The 20,195-nt window shown below is 57.0% G+C and overlaps 1 protein-coding gene, 1 long non-coding RNA gene and 1 pseudogene across 3 annotated transcripts; 2 read left to right on the forward strand and 1 right to left on the reverse strand.

The window, feature by feature from the left end:
- The first annotated feature begins 6,713 nt into the window (after positions 1-6,713).
- Positions 6,714-18,518, forward strand: CERCAM (cerebral endothelial cell adhesion molecule). Of its 2 annotated transcripts, XM_055541292.1 has the most exons (13): positions 6,714-6,954; positions 8,916-9,026; positions 9,176-9,293; positions 9,978-10,112; positions 10,250-10,454; positions 13,727-13,846; positions 14,163-14,239; positions 14,329-14,435; positions 15,509-15,641; positions 16,906-17,033; positions 17,216-17,419; positions 17,800-18,052; positions 18,324-18,518. In XM_055541292.1, exons 1-12 carry the CDS (start codon positions 6,758-6,760, stop codon positions 18,050-18,052), a joined length of 1,788 nt encoding a protein of 595 aa, XP_055397267.1. In that variant the 5' UTR covers positions 6,714-6,757; the 3' UTR covers positions 18,324-18,518. The 2 variants fall into 2 exon arrangements, with proteins under 2 accessions (XP_055397267.1, XP_055397268.1); XM_055541293.1 differs by lacking the exon at positions 8,916-9,026.
- Positions 8,110-8,204, forward strand: LOC129623914 (uncharacterized; annotated as a pseudogene).
- Positions 14,371-15,899, reverse strand: LOC129623607 (uncharacterized). The gene is made up of 3 exons (XR_008700602.1): positions 15,800-15,899; positions 14,634-14,805; positions 14,371-14,504 (listed from the first exon to the last, which is right to left on the reverse strand). It is a non-coding gene; the product is annotated as an uncharacterized LOC129623607 (long non-coding RNA).
- Positions 18,519-20,195: the final 1,677 nt, after the last annotated feature.

Genomic DNA, 20,195 nt, shown 5'->3' on the forward strand with positions numbered 1-20,195 from the left:
TAAGGGTCTCCTCTTGCCCACCCTCTTAACCTCCAGGAAGAGGGGGTTGGCCCTCACCTTGGGTGTGCCAACCTCAGAGCCCCCTCTCTGATGAAGGCCACTCTGCAGAGCCTTTGCCAGTGGGCAGACCTTGGAGCTGAGGCTCCCAGAGGGAAGAAGAGGGTGCTGGGGAGGGGGATAGTCCTTCCAGGGTCTCTATTTCTGGAAGCCAGAGCGGAGCCTGAGGCACTGGCGCCACCGCCTGGCTTTGGCCAGAACTACCATAACTGAGGGATGGGGGTGAAGGTGCTAGTGGGGGGAGGAATCTAGAGCCCAGCTAGATGTTGGTCCAGGGTGGTCTGGGTCCTATTCAGCCAGATGGACCCAAACATTTTTTTCTAGGCATTACCCCAAGAGTGAGACCTTAGGCCCCATAGAATAGCAGCTTCAGTCTTGAGTCGGTACCAAAATCACCTGAAAGGCTTGTTGGTTTGTTTAACTTGAACTCCCAGAGGTTCTGATTCAGCGGGTATGGAGAGGTGCGGCTGCTGCTCAGTTGCTCAGTCGTGTCCAACTCTGAGACCCCTTGGACTGTAGTAGCCCGCCAGGCTCCTCTGTCCATGGGATTTTCCCTGCAAGAATACTGGAGTGGGTTGCCATTTCCTCCTCCAGGGGATCTTCCCAACCCAGGGATGGAACTGGCATCTCCCAAGTCTCCTGCATTCTTTACTGCTGAGCTACCAGGGAAGCCCAGGTATGGGGCGTGCATGCGTGTTCAGTCACTTCAGTCGTGTCTGACTCTTTGCGACCCCATGGACCATGGCCCGCCAGGCTCCTCTGTCCATGGGATTCTCCAGGCAAGAATACTGGAGTGGGTTGCCATTTCCTTCTCCAGTGATAAAGTATGAAGTGAGTGAAGTGAAGTCGCTCAGTCATGTCCAACTCTTTGCGACCCCATGGACTGTAGCCTACCAGGCTCCTCTGTCCATGGGATTTTCCAGGCAAGAGTACTGGAGTGGGTTGCCATTTCCTTCTCCACAGGTATGGGGAGGGAACTAGAAATTTGCATTTCTAACAGTTTCCAGGCGAGGCTGATGCTGGCTGGTCCAAGGACCATGCTTGGAGAATCACTGCTTTAGAGTTTCTGAGTTTGATGTCATATTACCTTTGAAGAGTATGTCCTATTTTTATATTATAAGGCAAAAAAAATACATATATATATATATGAGTGTCAGTAAGGGTACAGGCGCTTGATCAGCCCACCCTACTCAGTAACATCATATTTCTATCGAGAGCCTACCCAATGCCGGGCTAGCCCTGCTGTAGGGCTGGGATAAGTAGTGAGGAAGGCAGACGGGTCCTTGCCTCAGCACTCACAGCCAGGCAGGTCTGGCGTGTGATCTTTCCACCTGCAGGTCTGATAAAAGGCAGCTCACAACAAGGTCCAGAGCAGAACCTGGTTTCACATTCTACTGCCCCTGCATAGATCTTCTTCATTCAGTCCCAGCCCACATCACACCCTGTGAGTCACCTGACTCCTCCCTCCATTTCTCACGTCTAATCACTTATACATCTCAGCCCTGCCCATCATCAGCTCTCCTGGTAACATGCTTTCCCGGGCTTCCATCTTTGCCCCCAGAGTCCACCCTCTGAGCTGCAGCCAAAGCGATCTTTTTAAGACAAACCATGTTACTCCTCTGCTTACACTCTCCAATGTCTTCCTATTGCACTTAAAAAAAAAAAATCCAAAATCCCACCATAGCTTTAAGACCCTAAGTGGTCCCCACCTCTTACCACACTCCCCTTGCTCACTTTGCACTGACTGCCCTGGCCTCCTGGCTTGTTCCCACCACAGGGCCTTGGCCCCATGTCCATATGCAACAACTTCTCCCAGATCTCCTCCTGGCTGGCTCCCCTTATGCTCCGGAATGTCTTCACTGACCTGTCTACTCAGTGTTGCCTCCACCCTCGGATACTGTCTGTTCTCGTTAACTTGTTTTACTTCGTCCGTAGCATTTACTGTTCTCTGAAGTTATTTATTCATTTGTCAGTTTGCTCGTTTCCTGTCTGTCTTCCCTCATCGGAATGTGAGCACCCTAGGAACATAGACCGAACCTCTGTATCCCCAGTACCTAGAATTCTACCTGCATATGACTTGTGCTCGGTAAATATTTGCTGAGAGAACGGGACTATATAGGATGCAATGCAGTGGTAGGTCCCCAACATGACATCCGGGAAGGCTTTCCAGAGGGCTTGGAAGAGTTGACCAGAAAGAGAAAGATCAGTTCAAGCAGAAGAATTAAAAAAGAGACAGAGAGAATATGGGAAGGTCTTAAAGCACAGAGTGTTCTGGAACCTGTACATAGTCCAGTTTGGCTGGGGCAGGAGATAGGGGAGAGGAAGTCAGGGAAGATGGAGAAGCATCAGGCAGTCCATGAAGGGTCTCCTTGTTCCTGGAGGAATCTGAGCTCTATGCTGAGGGCATTGGCCGCCCCCAGTGGGTGTAACATCATGCCGATTAGAAAGGACCACTGAGGGAATTCCCTGGTGGTCCAACGGTTAGGACTTGGCTCTTTCACTGCAGAGCGAGGGACCCAGGTTCCATCCCTGGTTGGGGAATTAAGATCCCTCGTGTGAAGCCACTCAGTCGTGTCTGACTCTTTGTGACCCCATGGACTGTGCCCACCAGGCTCCTCTGTCTATGGGATTATACTGGAAAATTATACTGGAGTGGGTTGCCATTCCCTTCTCCAGGGGATCTTCCCAACCCAGGGATTGAACCTGGCTCTCCTGCGTTGCAGGCAGATTCTTTACTGTCTGAGCCACCAGGGAAGCCTCTCATGCTGTGCGGTGTGGCCAAATTTAAAAAAAAGAAAAAGAAAGGACCACTCAGTGCAGAACGGTTTCCAGGGAGAAGGCCTAGGGTAGGGGTGTGAGTACTGAGAGGTGCAGTGGCCTGGGGGAGTGGTGCTGATGCTCTGAGCCACAGGAGTGACCATGTGCAGGAGACACTGAGGTGGTCTGGCCATGATGAGAGTGTGGAGTGGGCGGAGAGAGAGGCACTTATCATCAGGTCCCCAAGTTGGAGGGAGGCCACTGGAGTGGGAGCTGGTTTGGAGGAAAGACTGGAGTTCTATTTTAGACAGATGGGTCCTGGTAGGAAGTGGAGAAGGCAGTGGCAACCGACTCCAGTACTCTTGCCTGGAGAATCCCATGGACGTGGGAGCCTGGTAGGCTGCAGTCCGTGGGGTCACTAAGAGTTGGATACGACTGAGCGACTTCACTTTCACTTTTCACTTTCATGCATTGGAGAAGGAAATGGCAACCCACTCCAGTGTTCTTGCCTGGAGAATCCCAGGGATGGGGGAGCCTGGTGGGCTGCCGTCTATGGGGTCACACAGAGTCAGACATGACTGAAGCGACTTAGCAGCAGCAGCAGCAGCAGGAAGGGGAGATACATGTCAGTTTTGCAGAAAGAAGGAGTGGTGTATGAGGTCAGGCGTCAGAGGGAGCCTTCTTGGATGAGGAGGAATTCCACTGGGGGAGGGGCCAGGAGGATGCAGGTCTTGGCAGCAGCAGTTTGGCTGGAGAAGCGTTGGTGTGTGTCAAGCAGGGAATGAAGGTGGAGAAGTGAGACCAGAAGCAAAGCATGGGTCACACCCCCTTTTCCAGAGGTTTGGAGGAAAGGAGAGAGATAGGGCTGCCACTGGGGGCCAGCAGGTGACTGTATTCATATTTTAAGTTGGGGGAACTTCAAGTCCTTTGGAATGTTGAAGGAAGGATCCAGAAGAGAGGAGTGTTGGTAATCCAGGAAGGGCAAAGGGATGGCTTTTTTTTGGAGTCCAAGGATGATTCTGAGAAAGGGGTGCTCTTCCGTGATAACAGGTGGTGAGAGAAGAGACTGGTTTGGCGGCAGGGGGTGGAAGGTTTGGAAACTGGAAATGAGAGTTCACAGGTGATGGTTTCTCTCTCTCTCTTTTATTTAAAAAGAATTATTATTTTTTTTTTTTTTGGATCATTGTTGCTGCGTGGGTTTTTCTCTCGTTGCAGTGAGCAGGGGCTCCTCTCTAGTTGCGGTGTACAGGCTTCTCATTGCAGTGGCTTCTCTCATTGCGGAGCACGGGCTCTAGGGCGTGCGGGCTTTGGTAGTTGCAGCTTGTGGGCTCCGCAGTTGTGGCTCCCAGGCTCTGGAGCACAGACTCCACAGTTGTGGCGCAAGGGCTTAGTTGGTCTGCGGCACGTGGGATCTTCCCAGATCAGGGATCGAACCTGTGTCTCCTGCATAGGCAGGAGGATTCTTTACCACTGAGCCACCAGGGAGGCCCCCCTCACTCTCTGAAAGATATTTATTTGGCTGCCTGGGGCCTTAGCTGCGACAGACACGCAGGCTTTTTGTTGTGGCTAGTTTTCTTTGTAGACCTAGTTTTGCCTGGAGGCATGTGGGATCCTAGACTCCACCAGGAATCAAGCCCAGGTCCCCTGCATTGGAAGGCGGACTGGTAACTCTGGACCACCAGGAAGTCCAAGGTGATGGCTTCTCTTTTCTCCAAGAAGGGCAGGGAGATTTTCACTGGGGTAGGGACAGGAGAGTGAGGGCATCAGAAGATCAAGCTGGTGAAATACCACTGGGGCGGCAGGGGGAGGGTGGGCAGGAGCCCAGGGAAACTGAATTGTTGGGCTCAGTGCAAGGCCAGTGGGGAGTGGAGATTGGGAGTGTGCCCCCAACGGAAGATGGCTATAGGGTTTTTCCAGGGAGGAGTGATGGGGGGAACCTGGGGCAAGGGAGTTAGCGACTGGATGGACCACTGTGGAAACTGGGGACAGAGGTGAAGTTTGGAGGGGTCAGTGCACTGGGAGAAGAAGGACGACTTGAGGTGAGGGAAGAATCAGGAAGCCCCTGTGACTAATAGCATAGGCAGAAGCTCTGGGATAACCCTGGGATGGGTGAAGCGGGGGACGCTGCTTTGCTTTAGAAGAGAGTATCCTAGGGACTTCCCCTGGCAGTCCAGTGGTTGGCTCCTTGCTTCCAATGCAGGGGGTGGTATGGTTTCAGTCCCTGGCTGTGGAACTAAGATTCCACACGCTTTGCAGCGCTGTTTGGCGGTGGGCTTCCCTTGTGGCTCAGCTGGTAAAGAATCCACTGGTAATGCAGGAGACCTGGGTTCGACCCCTGGGTTGGGAAGCTCCCCTGGAGAAGGGAAAGCCTGCTGCTGCTGCTGCTAAGTCGCTTCAGTCGTGTCCGACTCTGTGCGACCCCATAGATGGCAGCCCACCAGGCTCCCCCGTCTCTGGGATTCTCCAGGCAAGAACACTGGAGTGGGTTGCCATTTCCTTCTCCAATGCATGAATGTGAAAAGTGAAAGTGAAGTCACTCAGTCGTGTCCGACTCTTAGCGATCCCATGGATTGCAGCCTACCAGGCTCCTCCATCCTCCAGTATTCTGGCCTGCAGAATTCCATGGACTGTATAGTCCATGGGGTCGCAGAGTCGGACACGACTGAGCAACTTCCACTTTACTTCACTTCTAAGCCACCTCCAAGTCACTCAAGTTGGGGGTGGGGGATAGAAAGAAACAACCATGCAAGGGGAGGGACTCATTTGCCCATGATGTTTTGGGGAAGGGACCTCAGGCCTTCCATCGTGGGGCCACCTGGGTGAGGGGCTGAATGGAAGGAGAGCCTGTCTTCCAGCCCCAGGAATTCTTCTCCCCTGCCAGGCTCCATGCATAGAATTAAAGTGCATTCACGCACTCAAGGAATCCTTGCTAGATGGGCGCTGTTACAGCCCAATTCTACCCAGGAGGCCCTGAGGCTCAGGAGAAAAGTGACCTACCTGCCTGAGGTCGGTGGCAAAGGAGCTAGACCCCACCACTGGTGCCTCCAGGGCCCTCCTTTTCCCTAAGAGAGGCGGGAGACTCAGCAGGGGCCTCAGGACCCCGACTCTGACCAGACACCGGAGTCACCCTGCTTTGGAGGGGGGGTCTGGGACACCGTGAGGGGGCCGTGTGGTGTCCCCTGTTCTACACTCAGTCTAAGAGCAGGCTTTGCTCTCCTAAAGGCCCGGAGCGGTGCTGGTGCTGGTGCTGGTGACGGAGGCGAGGACGATGACCAGCGGGAGACGCCAGGCTCGGACCGCGGCGGGATGGCGCGCCCAGGTCAGGGGGACCACCCCACCTCCCCTCACCCCTTCGCGGGTCTGGCTCTGCGAAGTTCTGTCTCGGCCCGCTAGAGGGCGCCCGGGGGCGGGGCGGCGGAGGGGCCGGGAGCCCGAGAACCCAGGAAAGGGCCGTGGCGGTGTCGCCGGGTCCGCACGCAGCTCAGGACCGAGGGTCGGACGGATGGCCAGGCAGTACGGATTCAGGGGCGTTGAAGGAATCCGTGAAGCCGGATTCCGGGGATTGCACGCCCCAGAGGGGAGTCATAGTCGAGTATTCTGAGACGCCATGGAGGGCTCGGAAGCCGTCGCCCCACGACTCTCCAGCTGGGAAGAGGCTGCTCCCGGATCGCCTCTGGGGCGGGTGTCCGGGCCCTGGTCCTGCGATGCCCCGGGCCGAGAAGAGGACATCTGAGAATCTATGGATAGGGATGGGGAGGGGAGTGGGAGCCCATTCTTGGGAGGGGGTAGTACATACCCCCAACCCCACTCCTGGCCCGCCTCGGCCCCGCCCTGGGCTCAGGCCCCGCCCCGGGCCCCGCCCCGGGCCCAGCGGCACCGCCCACTCCCCTCGGCGCGGCCGGGAGCCCCGGGGGCCGCCGCCGCCGCCGCCCGAGCGCCCGCCATGCGCGCTGCCCCCGCCGCCCCGCTACTCCAGCTGCTGCTCCTGCTGGGGCCGCGGCCCGAGGCTGCGGGAGTCGCGGAGCCGCCGCTGCCCACTGTGGTCCTTGCCATCTTGGCCCGCAATGCCGAGCACTCACTGCCTCACTACCTGGGCGCGCTGGAGCGGCTGGACTACCCCAGGGCCAGGCTGGCCCTCTGGTGAGATAGACCCGGGCGTTGGCACCCACTCGGCATCTACCCCCCCCCCCCCCAAACCCCACCACCGACAGCCTGGGCTCCAGCTGGCCCCATCTGCTCCCTGCCCAGACACCACCCAGACAGGCCCCTCCCCTCGCAGACAGGCCCTCCAGCAACCCGAGCCCCCTGGCGGGTCCCCTTGTCCCCTTGGCCCTGCAGACTGACCTTGGAGGCCTTGGGTTGGCACAGGGACCCCCATCCCTCATTCTGGCCCCTGCTCCTCCTTCGGGACCTCCTCTAGGTGTAAGTTGGGCCCAGCCCCTCTTGCTCCAGCCCACCAGAGCTGAAACTTAAGCCTTGGGACCTGGGGTTGGCCTGATAGAGTGGAGCCAACAGGAGCAGCTGGCGTCCCCTGGGGCCCTATGTGGCAGAGTTCAGCAGGCCTGGGAGTTCCTGGGGAGCCCGTAGGGGTGCTGTCAGCCCTGGGCTCCATGCTGCTCTTTGGGGGGGTAGTGTCACACCCGCTTCCCCTTCCCCAGGCTGGTTCCAGCCTCTCTCAGAAGAGGGGCTGAGTCCTGCTGACCAAGGGCAAAGCCCCTTCCTGCCATCTCTCCCCCTAGGTGTCCGCACAGGGCCCTGGAATTAGAGGCCACAGTCTGTGGAAGCCAGAACAGGGAGGAGTCCCAAGCTGAGGTTGGGGATAAACTGAGAAAAGTGACCAAACTACCCTCCCCAACTCACCAGAATTGGGCTGGGGGTGGAGCTGTGGCCTGGGGAGGCCGCCCACAATTGCCAGTCCAGGAGTTTAGTCAGTTCCCACCCCCAAAAGACTTGACACGTAGTTAGTCTTCAGTTCTGGAGACTTGGCTTAAAGGGGCAGCATCACCGAAAACCTGGGCTCTTGGCTAAGGCCCCCTCGCCCAGCTCTGTCATGAGAGCTCCTTCGGAGAGGCTGTGCGAGGTGACCTTGGAGCTCAGACCTATCAGATCTTCTCAGGGATGCTCAGAGCGTGGTTTGGTTCTTATTACAACTTCCTGGTGGAGGGAAGCAGCAGCTCCTCTGTCCAGTCCTGACTCAGAGAGGGGAGTGGACTAACCTGAGGTCACACAGCAGGGAAGGAAGAAAACCAGGGAATATGGCAGGTGTGTTCCTCAAAGTTGAGGTTCTTCTCATCTTTCAAAATGCATTTGAGTGGCTGCAGACAGCCTCCTGGGGAGTGTGTGCAGCCTGTTGCCTATCCAGGTTGCCCTAAGGAGCCCTGGAGATAGCCCTTTCCAGTGGACATTCATGACTGGCATGCTGTCCCCAAATCTAGGCTTCAGACTGGTAAGTGTGGCGAAAAGCCCCAGGACACAGTGGCCAGGGTCCACACTGGCCAAGTCGTAATGCCTATCCATACCAAGCTTCTGAACAAGGAACATGTGACTGAGGCCCTCCGTAGGGCCAAGTTCAAGTTCCCTGGCCGCCAGTCGATCCACATCTCCAAGAAGTGGAGATTTACTAAGTTTAAGGCTGGTGAACTTGGAAACATGGTGGCAGAAAAACAGCTCATCCCGATGGCTCTGGGGTCAAAGACATCCTTCCTTCTGGACAAATGGCAGGTCTTGCACTCATGAGAGCCTTGGCGCTATCCCCTCCTTACTCATGCCCACCAATAAATCCTAGTTGCCTGTACAAAAAAAAAAAAAATGCATTTGAGTTCTGTCACCTCAGCCCCTGAGCTTGCCAGGATGGCTTTTAGTTACAGAGGGCAAACGTGAGCCCAGAGAGGGTCTGGACCTGCCTGGGGTCACACAGTGGAACACAGACCTATGATTGGGACCTGGCTGCCCACCTTCCTCTGTAGCACACCTACCTCCTCCGCTTCCAGGAGAGGCCAGTCCTGCAGGGGTTGGTGCCCCAGGGTCAAGGCTGCCTCAGGGTTTGGTCCTTTGGTGGCTGTGCCACCCCTCCCCCACACTTCTTCCTCCTGTGTCCCCAGGTGTGCCACAGACCACAATGTGGACAACACTACAGCGATGCTACGGGAGTGGCTGGCTGCTGTGGGCGATGACTATGCAGCTGTGGTCTGGAGGCCCGAGGGGGAGCCCAGGTGTGGCCTGAGGGCAAAGGTTCTGGGGAAGATGGGCAACAGGTGCAGCCCAGAGAGGGAAAGGGACAGTTCCGAGTCACAGCCTCCAGGCCAGGGCTCTGACCACATGCGCCTACCCCATGGAACATCTCATCTCTTTACCACCTCAGGTCCTACCCAGATGAAGAGGGCCCTAAGCACTGGACCAAAGAAAGGCATCAGTTCCTGATGGAGCTGAAACAAGAAGCCCTGACCTTTGCCAGGGACTGGGGGGCAGACTATATCCTGGTAAGAAAGCCTGGCCTACAACCGGGCTCCCCACAGGTGGTGGCACCTGTCTTTGACAGAAATCTGGGTGGAATTTAACCATCTGTAGCCTGGACCCTTCAGCTAGCAACCTGGATCGGAATCCAGATCAAGTATTGAACTGGGATCCCTTTGCTTGAGATCAGACTCTGTACTAAGCCTGGATCCCTGAGACAGAGCTCAAGGTGTACACTGAGACTCAATCCCAGAGTATAGAGTATAACTCAGTCTCAGAGTGTAGAGCCCAGAGTATTATCTGAGCCTAGTTCCCTGGACCAAAGATCAGGGTTGTTGTTGTTCAATCTGCTAAGGCTAAGTCATGTCTGATTCTTTGCGACCCCATGGACTGCAGCACGCCAGGCTTCCCCTGTTCAGAGGAGATCTGAGTAGGTCTTTGAATTTCCTTCCTAAGGCTTCAGATAAAGTTCTTAGATCAGCAACTCAGGCATAAAATCTCTGGACCCGGTCCCTGAGCCAGTGCTCCAGACTAGATCCTTGGTCCAGAAACAGATCTCCTGGTTTATAGGTTAGATCTCTCTGAGGGAACCCCATTGGATTGTGGGAGTTATCCTGGGTCCCTGAATATCTGGAGGGATCCCACTCAGTGAATCCTTGGGATGCTGCTGCCCAGACAAGAATGGGGCCTTGACATCCGCCTCCCCACAGTTTGCAGACACAGACAACATTCTGACCAACAACCAGACGCTGCGGCTTCTGATCGAGCAGGGGCTGCCCGTTGTGGCCCCGATGCTGGACTCTCAGACCTACTACTCCAATTTCTGGTGTGGAATCACCCCCCAGGTATGGCCAGGGACATGGGCCTCGGGAGGCTTGAGGTCTGGGAGGAGGGACATGGAGGGTAGCAAGCCCCAGCTGGGGAGCAGTGTGCTGGGGATGGAGGAGTGCCCTCTCACAGCCCGGGGCCACCCCTTCCCCAGGGCTACTACCGCCGCACCGCCGACTACTTTCCTACCAAGAACCGCCAGCGCCGGGGCTGCTTTCGCGTCCCCATGGTCCACTCCACCTTCCTGGTATCCCTGCGGGCTGAGGGGACGGCCCACCTGGCCTTCTACCCACCTCACCCCAACTATACCTGGCCCTTCGACGACATCATCGTCTTTGCCTACGCCTGTCAGGCTGCTGGTAAGGTCAACTTTTGTTGAGCCTTTTTTCAAGGTCTCTGGGCCTTTGCACATGCTGTTCCCTCTGCTCTGCATGCCCTTCCCCACTCCACAGTTTATCTTGCTAATTCCTAATTGTCCTTCGGGTCATAGGCTTTCTCGGGCCCACTGCCCCAGTAGGTTAGATGTCCTTCTTGCTGTGCCACCATGGCACTTGCATGTATTCCTTCATTAGGCAAATATTTATGGGACACCTACCAGTGCCAGGAGAAGGCAATGGCACCCCACTCCAGTACTCTTGCCTGGAAAATCCCATGGATGGAGGAGCCTAGAAGGCTGCAGTCCATGGGATCGCTGAGGGTCGGACAGGACTGAACGACTTCACTTTCACTTTTCACTTTCATGCATTGGAGAGGGAAATGGCAACCCACTCCAGTGTTCTTGCCTGGAGAATCCCAGGGACGGGGGAGCCTGGTGGGCTGCCGTCTATGGGGTCGCACAGAGTCGGACACGACTGAAGCAACTTAGCAGCAGCAGCAACCAGTGCCAAGGGCTTCCCAGGTGGCACTAGTGGTAAAGAACCCACCTGCCAATGCAGGAGACGGAAGAGACACAGATTCGATCCCTGAGTCGGGAAGATCCCCTGGAGGAGGGCATGGCCACCCATTCCAATATTCTTGCCTGGAGAATCCCAAGGACAGAAGAGCCTGGCGGGCTAAAGTCCATAGGGGTGTAAAGAGTCAGACACGACTGAGCAACTTAACACGCATGCACCAGGTGCCAGGCATCAGGGAGACAGTGGTGATAAAATCAGGTGGTCCTGGACTTCCTGGATCCTCCAGTCCAGTCAACCAAAGGATCACACAAATCAGTGTCAATCACAATGACAGGAAGAAGAGCTTCTTGATTATAGGCATTCTGGGAGCTTAGACTGGAGTTGACTTGGTCTCCAAGGAAGGCTTCCTGGAGGATGTAATCACTGGGACTGAGATCTAAAGTCTGGGCGGGCATTAACAAGGCAAACAGAGCAAGACAGAGCATTTCAAGCAACGGGACCAGCAGATGCAAAGGCCCTGTGGTGGCCGGGGACATAAAAAGGCAGGCAGCTAGAGCACAAAGAGGGGGCATAGTGCAGGCTGAGGCAGGAAAGGTGGGCAGGGGCCAGCTTGTGGGGACTTGATGGGCAAGCATCTGGCCATCAGCCTGTGAGTGTCAGGCAGCCATCAGAGAATCATCCAATTGGACTTGAACACTGAAAAAAAATCATTCTGCTGTGGGTAGTTATTTTTAAGATGAAAGTTACAAGGAAGTGTTTGGGTTTGGGGAATTCCCTGGTGGTCCAGTGGTTAGGACTCTATGCTTTCACTGTCGAGGGCACAGGTTCAGGCTCTGGTCAGGGAATTAAGATCCCGCAAGCCATGCAGCATGGCCAAAAAACAAAAAGAAAAGAAATGTTTGGATGTTTGGGTTTGGATCGGATAAACCGCAGTCCTGGGAAGAACTGAAGTTGAGAGCAAGACAGAGATGCTGCTGTTGACATAAGAACCTGGAGAAGGCGGCAGAGAATGTGGCTCACAGTGTGCACTCATGGGTGGCGAGAGAATGAAGGCTGTCCAGTGGGTGGGGAACTTTGCTCATGGTCAAGGTAAATCAGAAGTGACGATTCAGTCAGGAAATGCTGCACCTGGGCAAGCAGCGTGTGAGGACTGGCCAGGGAGAAGGGTGTCGTCATCATCATTTTGTGCACCAAGAGGTGACGTCTACAGTGCAAACGTGCAGGAAGAAAAAAGATCTTATCAAGTGCAAAACGTGAGTGAAGGTGAAACAAATACATGGATGAAAAATGAGAAGCAGCACAGATATTTTCTTTTTTTTTCCTTTTTCTTGCCACACTGGATGGCTCTTGAGATCTCACTTCCTCAACCAGGGACTGAACCCAGGCCACGACAGTGAAAGCACAGAACCTTCACCACTAGGCCGCCAGGGAACTCCCTGTTTCCTTATTTTTTCATTCCTGCCTCTACTTGGGGCTCAGCTGGTAAAGAATCTGCCTGCAATGTGGGAGACCTGGGTTTGAGCCCTGGGTTGGGAAGATCCCCTGGAGAAGGGAAAGGCTGCTCACTCCAGAATTCCATGGACTGTGTAGCTCTTGGGGTGGCAAAGAGTCGGACACGACTGAGCAACTTTGTTCACCTCTACTTGAGTGTCAGCCGCTGTTTACTGGTCAGTGGTTCAAAGGATTTTAGTGAATGATTTTGTAAAGTTTTTTATTTATATGCAGATATGCAATTTTTTTTTTTTTTAGCACCATATGTTTATTTATTTTTTGGCTGCATTGGGTCTTAGTTTTGGCTTGCAGGATCTTTTGTTGCAGCGTATGGGCTCAGTTGCCCCACGGCATTTGGGATCTAGTTCCCCAACCAGGGATCAAACCTGCATCCCCTGCACCGGAGGGTGGATTCCCAACCACTGGACAACCAAGGAAGTCCCGTGAACGGGGGTTTTGTCTCCATCATTCGTGCTTCCAGCCCCTGCACTCTGCTGGGCTGTGTACTCAGTGCTGGGCCTGGAGTGGACTTTTCAACAGACACCGTGTTATGAGCAAGCTCCGGGATGGACAGGGAGGCCTGGCGTGCTGCAGTTCACGGGGTTGCAAAGAGTTGGACACGACTGAGCGACTGAACTGAACTGACTGACTGACCGACTGACCTGCCCTGGAGTATTCACAGTCTGTAGAACACAAAGGCTAAATAAATGATTATAATAAAGATTACAAACACTGAAGGAATTAAAAAAAAAAAAAAGGCCACTCTGGTCGCCAGGTGAAGGACAGCGTGGCAGGGGCCGGAGAGGGGGAGGGGTTAAGTGTAGGGATCTGGGCCAGAGGTGATGGTGCTGGATTGGGTGAGCGGGATGGGCAGAGGCGGGTGAGATTTAGAGGGTGGAGCAAGGCCCCATGGCATCGGGTGGCCACAGCCAGATGGGAGTTTGCCTGCTTCTTCCTCACTTTAATCCTCTGAGGGCAGGGACGGTCTGTCTTGCTCACCACCATCGCCCCTGCCCCCAGCTGGTGCCCTGGAGGCATCTGTTGGATGAACATATACCATCCCGGCAGAAAGGTCCCTGAGATGTTGTTTGAGCCAAGCCCTATCTCCCTCCAACCCCACAGATGGGGACGCAGGCTCCCAGAGAGGACTCCTGTGGTGGGTACCGGTAGGACTGGGGCCCACACCTCCCGTCTGGGTTCCGAGAGCCCTGCCCTGCAGCCCACACTCACTCAGCCTCTCTCCGCAGGGGTCTCAGTCCACGTGTGCAATGAGCAGCGTTATGGGTACCTGAACGTGCCTGTGAAATCCCACCAGGGGCTGGAGGATGAGAGAGTCAACTTCATCCACCTGATCCTGGAAGCGCTGGGTGAGGCCGCCAGCCAGTGTTGTCCCTCCTCCCCATCACTCCCCGCTCCTCCCACGGGCCCCTTCTCCTTGGCCCCGGACCTGGCTGGGCAGGGGGCAGGGCTGGAGTCACAACTTCCCCTTCAAATCATTCCCTGACTCTGGGCAAGTCACTTTCCCCGCTGAGCTTCAGTCTGCCCCTCTGAACAGCAGAGGCAGGTGGAGTCTGTGATCTGCTGGGCGTCCTGCCAAGGGGCGGGAATGAGGAGGGCCTGGGACTCCAGGGTGCCACTGACTCTAGCCGGTGGGGACTCGTGACAGCGGGCTTTCCTCTGCAGTGGATGGGCCCCCCATGCGGGCCTCGGCTCATGTGTCCCGGCCCCCAAAGAGGCCCAGCAAGATGGGGTTTGATGAGGTGAGTCCTCCCGGCCTGCAGGACTGGGGTCAGGAGGCGGGCTCTCCCCTCCACCCGCAGCCTCCCCCCTGCCCCCCTGCCTCCTCCAGGTGTTTGTCATCAGCCTGGCCCGCCGGCCCGACCGCCGAGAGCGCATGCTGACTTCACTCTGGGAGATGGAGATCTCTGGGCGGGTGGTGGACGCCGTGGATGGCCGGTGAGGCTTCCGGGACGGGGACAGGGCCCTGTGCAGTGCAGGGGGCCCAGGGTGGCCCGTCTGGGCTCCCTGGGGGTGGGAAAAGCAGACGATGGGTTGATTTTCCTGTTCCAAGGAGTATTCAAAGAGAGCCTGAGTCATTGTGTCTCGGGGAGCCCAGGGCAGACAGAACAGGACAGGGGCCTTTCCTCAGCCTACCTGAGGGAGGAGGGTGCAGTGGTTAAGGCTTGGGGTCTGGAGCTCCTGGGCCTGGTCACCAGCTGTGTGGCCTCCGGCAAGTCCTCCCATCTCTCAGCCCTGCTGCGGAAATGGCGAGGAGCTGCCTTCCTCTTAGGGGTTTATAAGGGTTTAGTGAAGATTTCTCCAGGCCCTGACACACAGTAAGTATCCCAAAGTTTAATGGGGTCTTCATTCTGATTATCAGGTCTCTTCCTTTCCCTCCTGAACCTAGATCCCTGAAGGGTGGGGTGCGGGAGCAGGCCGCTCACAGTCCCCCATGTCCACTGCTGCTGGCTACATGTGCTCGTCTGCTGGACCGCAGAATGTCCAGCCTTTGCTTGGGCCCTTGCCTGAGAAGTGTCTGCCCTTCATCCTGGGTGTCTCCTCCTCAGACTGCCTGGCTCCCCTTAGGATGACCCACCCCGCCTGAGGCAGCTCCAGCCCCCTGGTCCAGTCATGATGATTTCAGACCGCATGAGGCAGTAATCAGGCCTCCTCCCTCCCAACTGGGAATCCCTGGTAGTTCAGCAATAAAGAATCCGCCTGCAATACAGGAGACCACTTGCAATACAGGAGTCTTGAGTTTGATCCCTGGGTCAGGAAGATCCCCTGGAGAAGGAAGTGGCAACCCACTCCATATTCTTGCCTGGGAAATCCCATGGGCAGAGGAGCCTGGCAAGCTACAGTCCAGGGGGTCACCAAGAGTGGGACATAACTTAGCAACTAAGCCAACACCACCTCCACCTCCTTCAAACCAGACTCCAGTGTGACGGTCCCCAACTTGCCCAGTACAGGCACCCCCAGGGGTGGGTCTCTGGTGAGCACCCCTGACCCCGTGACACTGTCTCCCTCAGGATGCTCAACAGCAGTGTCATGAGGACCCTCGGCGTGGACCTGCTTCCCGGCTACCAGGACCCCTACTCGGGCCGCACGCTGACCAAGGGCGAGGTGGGCTGCTTCCTCAGCCACTACTCCATCTGGGAGGAGGTGAGGACCCTGCCCCCTCGGCCTACACCCTTGGGGAAAGCAGGGCACCCCCTCCCACTCACGGCTCCATGCCAGCACTCATGTGACTGGTGGGTGACGGAGCACACTCATGAAGACCCGGGCGGCAGCTGTCAGCCTCCTGTGGGCGCGAGCCTTACCGTGCTGAGCCCGCGGTATGCACTGAGCGCCGGCTGTGTGCTGGGACGGCCTCTGCTCCAGGAACACAGAGGTGAACACGAAGAATGCAGCCACGCCCTCCTGGGGCAGAGGGAGGTACAGACAAATGGAGAAAGAACTGTTTGCCCTGGTCCGGGGAGGTACCGGCTGTGCGAGGGTGTGGACAGGCCTGGCCTCCGGTGGGGTCGGCTTGGGCCTCACTGTTGACGGGCAGGGAGAGGAGCCTTCTCAGCAGAAGAAGGCGGTGCAGGCCCAGACCCCTTGGCCAGGCAGCCTCGGCCTGAGGCTGGGGTGTGAGTGCCCAGGAGAGGGCACTGCTCGGACTTGGCCTGAGAGGACCAGGGATGGGGCCTCCGAGGGGCACCCCCTCCAGAAAGTGAAGCACAGACACCTTCCTTGTTTTCATTTTCTACTGTTGCCGAAATACGTTGTGTGTGAGCTGCTATTTCTATTTTTCTGAACTGAATGCTGCCTCTGAATGGATTGAAGGGTCATCATTTATTGAGCTGATTTCATGCTCTTCTCATACCTCCAAAAGTTACAGAAAGCATTTTTTTCTCAGGGTGCTGGGGGGGCTAGGCTCTCTCCCCAACCCCAGCCCAGCCTCACTTCCTTGAGGTGGTGGAAGTGAGGCTCAGGAGGCGGAAGTGAGGAGCCCGGCTCTGTAATGCAGCAGATGCGGGCTCAGAGCTGGGATCAGCCACGTCCGGGCTGGGTGTCCTTGGACTATCATGGGGTCACTTCCCGGTGTCTCCGTCTCCCTCCTGCCTCCCGAGGGTCCCTGGAGACAAGCCCTGAGATGAGGTCGTGCTCAGGACTGCAGCAAGTGTTCTGATTTCTCTCCTGATCTGCTTGGAGGGCAAGACTGGGAGCCTGGAGGCCCTTGAATACTAGAGCCAGGTGTTGGGGTTTCAATTCCCAGGCCGTGGGAAGCCCCAGCAGGCTTTGGAGCAGCTGAGCGACATAGCCAGGGCTGAGCAATTGGCCTGTAACTGAAGCCAGGAGTGTCTGTCAGCGTCAGCCAGGTGGGAGAGGACGACAGCCCAGGTCTAAAGAGCCACGCTCCCACCCCCACCTTGTGCCTCAGGTCGTCACCCGGGGCCTGGCCCAGGTCGTGGTATTTGAGGACGACGTACGCTTTGAGAGCAATTTCAAGGGGCGGCTGGAGCAGCTGATGGAGGAGGTGGAGGCGGAGAAACTTCCCTGGGACTTGATGTAGGCAGCCCGGGGCCCCAAGGGCCAGGGAGAAGGGTGGGCCTCCCGGGGTCTGCCTTTTCCTGCAGGAAGCCCTGGCCAGCCCTCGCCCCGCCCCGGGCTTGGCTCTGTAGATGGAGTTGGGGACAGGGAGGGCCCTGGGACATCAACAGTGACTCCTGGGACCCCTGGTGTCACTACAGCTACCTCGGCCGGAAGCAGGTGAACCCCGAGGAGGAGGCAGTTGTGGAGGGGCTGCCGCACCTGGTGGTGGCCGGCTACTCCTACTGGACACTGGCGTACGTCCTGAGCCTGGCGGGCGCCAGCAAGCTGCTGGCCTCCCAGCCGCTGCGCCGAATGCTGCCTGTGGATGAGTTCCTGCCCATCATGTTTGACCAGCACCCCAAGTGAGCCACAGGGCAGGGTCAGCCTGCCCTCAGAGCCCACCTCAGCAGGTAGTAAGTCCCCTCACTGGGCAGCTGGGGAGACTGAGGCTGGCAGGGCTGGGCCACTTCTGGTCACCAAGGAAGAGCCCAGCTTAGCCTTGGCATCGGCCCCACCTCTATGTGAATCCTGTGATGCCCTGTGGTTTCCAGGCAAGCGATTTTTCTATTCTGCACCTCAGTTTCCCCATCCGGAAAATGGGGATAAGAGAAATGCCACCTCAGGATTAGATAGGAAAGGCAGTCAGGTGCTTTGGGGGGTGAGGTGCCCGGCTCCAGGCTGGCATGGGTCTGGGGTGGGACAGTTCACCCCAGCCCCCCTGAGCCCCCCTCCCCCTTCCCAGTGAGCAGTACAAGGCACACTTCTGGCCACGGGACCTGCGGGCCTTCTCAGCCCGGCCCCTGCTCGCAGCCCCCACCCACTATGCGGGGGACTCCGAGTGGCTCAGCGACACCGAGACATCCTCGCCCTGGGACGATGACAGTGGCCGCCTCATCAGCTGGACCGGCTCCTACAAGACCCTGCGCGGCCCTCGCCTGGACCTGGCAGGCAGCAGCGGGCACAGCCTCCATCCCCACCCCCGGGATGAGCTCTAGGTGAGGGCGGGGCCTCGGTCTTCTCTCCGCATCTATGGCTGACTCTCTTTGGGTCTCAATTCCCCTTCTCAGCGTTCTCCTCTCCTCTCTTTCTTTCTGTGGCTTTGCCTCTGTTTGTTTCTTTGTGTCTGCCTTTCTCTACCTGCTCTCTCTCTCTCTAAGCCCATCTCCATCTCTCTGTCTCTGACTATCTCTGTCTGCATCTCTCTCCGTCTCTCTCTATTCAACTCTAATATTTTTTCTACTCCTCTTTCCTCTCCTGTCCCACCAGGGCTAGATGGTGACTCCAGAGGCACGCTCGGGAGCAGACCACAGCTGTCCAGGGGGCACAGCAAGAGCCGCTCCCAGGAACCACAGACCCAGTAGAGACCTGGCTGCCCCCTTGGGCATGGCCTCTCTGCCCTTTGGACCTGTCTTCCATCAGGAGAAACCACTGAGATGGGTCCCCTTCCGCCAATGCCACGTACCACAAGGGCAGGGCTCATAGGCCCTCTTCCTTGCCAATCTGATTCAGGGCCTCGGGTGGAGGGAGGAAGGGAGGCCCCACCCCCCCCAGCCTTCAGCGTCAAGCTGGGCAGACCCAGGAGGTGTGCCCCCGATGAGGACCCAGCTGCGGTGACCCCTCTGCCCCCTTCTACCTCGCCGTCAGCTCCCTACCCAGCTTATCAGCTGGGTCTCACCTGCCACCCTCTTGCCTGGCCAGTGGGAAGTGCAGGGAGATGGGAGGAGGCCCTAGCACACAGTTGGCCCTCAATAAAAGCTGGCTGGTGTTGCACTTTATACTTTTTAACTCCTGGCTGAGCCTCTTTGCGTGTCCTAAAAGGGCTGGGACGGGGGAGGCGTTCCCTATCTGTGGATGAGCAGGTGGAGAGACAGAGAGGAGAGGGCAGCCTCAGAGAGGAATCAGGTGATTTGGCATCACCTCCTTAGCCTGCTTATTGGTAATGGGGCAGTGGGAGCAGAAGTACCTCTTGGGCTGGGTGGGTAAGAAGGAGCCGGAACTGGAGCCCAGCCCACAGTGAGTACATACCCACTGCGGCTGGCGTGGTCATCGCTGGGCTCGCCTTGCTGGCCAGGGTGGGCCCAGGCCAGACCCAGGGCCGCCGGGGCCCCGCTCCCTGCCTTTGGACATTGCCCTGTTTAGTTGGAAGCCCTCTCCTGGAAGTGGCAGGGGAGGTCCAGGGCTCCCTTCCCGCCCTGACCAGTGTGGCCACCAGAGGGCGGCAGGTGGAGGAACCCGGACCTTGTGGTGCCAGGGCGCCCTCTGCTGGTTTGGTGCCAACAATGGGAAGGGCGCATATCATGCTTGAGTGCTAAGTAGCTTCAGTTGTGTCAGACGCTTTGCAACCCTGTGGATTTGTATAGCTCGCCAAGCTCCTCTGTCCATGGGATTCTCCAGGCAAGAATACTGGAGTGGGGTGCCGTGCCCTTCTCCAGGGTATCTTCCCTACCCTGGAATCGAACCTGGGTCTCCTGTGTCTCCTGCGTTGGCAGGTAGCTTCTTGACCACTAGCGCCACCTGGGAAACCCATGGAAGGGAGCCTGGGGCATCTGGAATCAGCCCATTGTCCTCTGGGTTACCCACAGCAGCTTCAGCTTGCGCTCTCCCGCTTGGAAACTGCTGGCCTTCCTCCCTGCCCACCCCTGTAGGGCCCAGGAGTGGAGACCCTGTAGGGTCTCTGGTGCCTGCACGCAGGCAGCCAGAAGGGATGGGGAGTGGCTCCTTGCCTTGGCCGCGGCCTCCACGAGTGCAGACCTCCCTCCGGCACTGCATTCTTCAGGTGTCCTTCTTCAGAGGAGCCCCTGCCCCCATACCCCGCCTTGGCTTGGTTTGTGTAAGCCCTCCTGGCAGAGTCAGTCAGGCGTCCTCTGGGGGCTGGGCTTTCCCTGTCAGTCCCAGGGATGAGAGCCCGCTGGCCTGGTTTTAGCCCCAGAGCCTGGCATGGCTCTGTGAAGGACTTAGGGCCAGAGCTGTGGAATCGATGCTTTGTTCATTCCAAGACCAGAAGCCATTGATTCTGGATGGCTATGACCTTGACTAAGTTGCTTCTCCTTTGCAGCTTCAGGCATCCCTTTCATTCATTAACATGAACTTTTTTTTTTTTTTTTTTTCCGGCTGCCCAGCTTGTGGGATCTTAGTTCC

The sequence above is a fragment of the Bubalus kerabau genome, chromosome 11 (assembly GCF_029407905.1).
Source record: "Bubalus kerabau isolate K-KA32 ecotype Philippines breed swamp buffalo chromosome 11, PCC_UOA_SB_1v2, whole genome shotgun sequence".
NCBI lineage: Eukaryota > Metazoa > Chordata > Mammalia > Artiodactyla > Bovidae > Bubalus > Bubalus kerabau.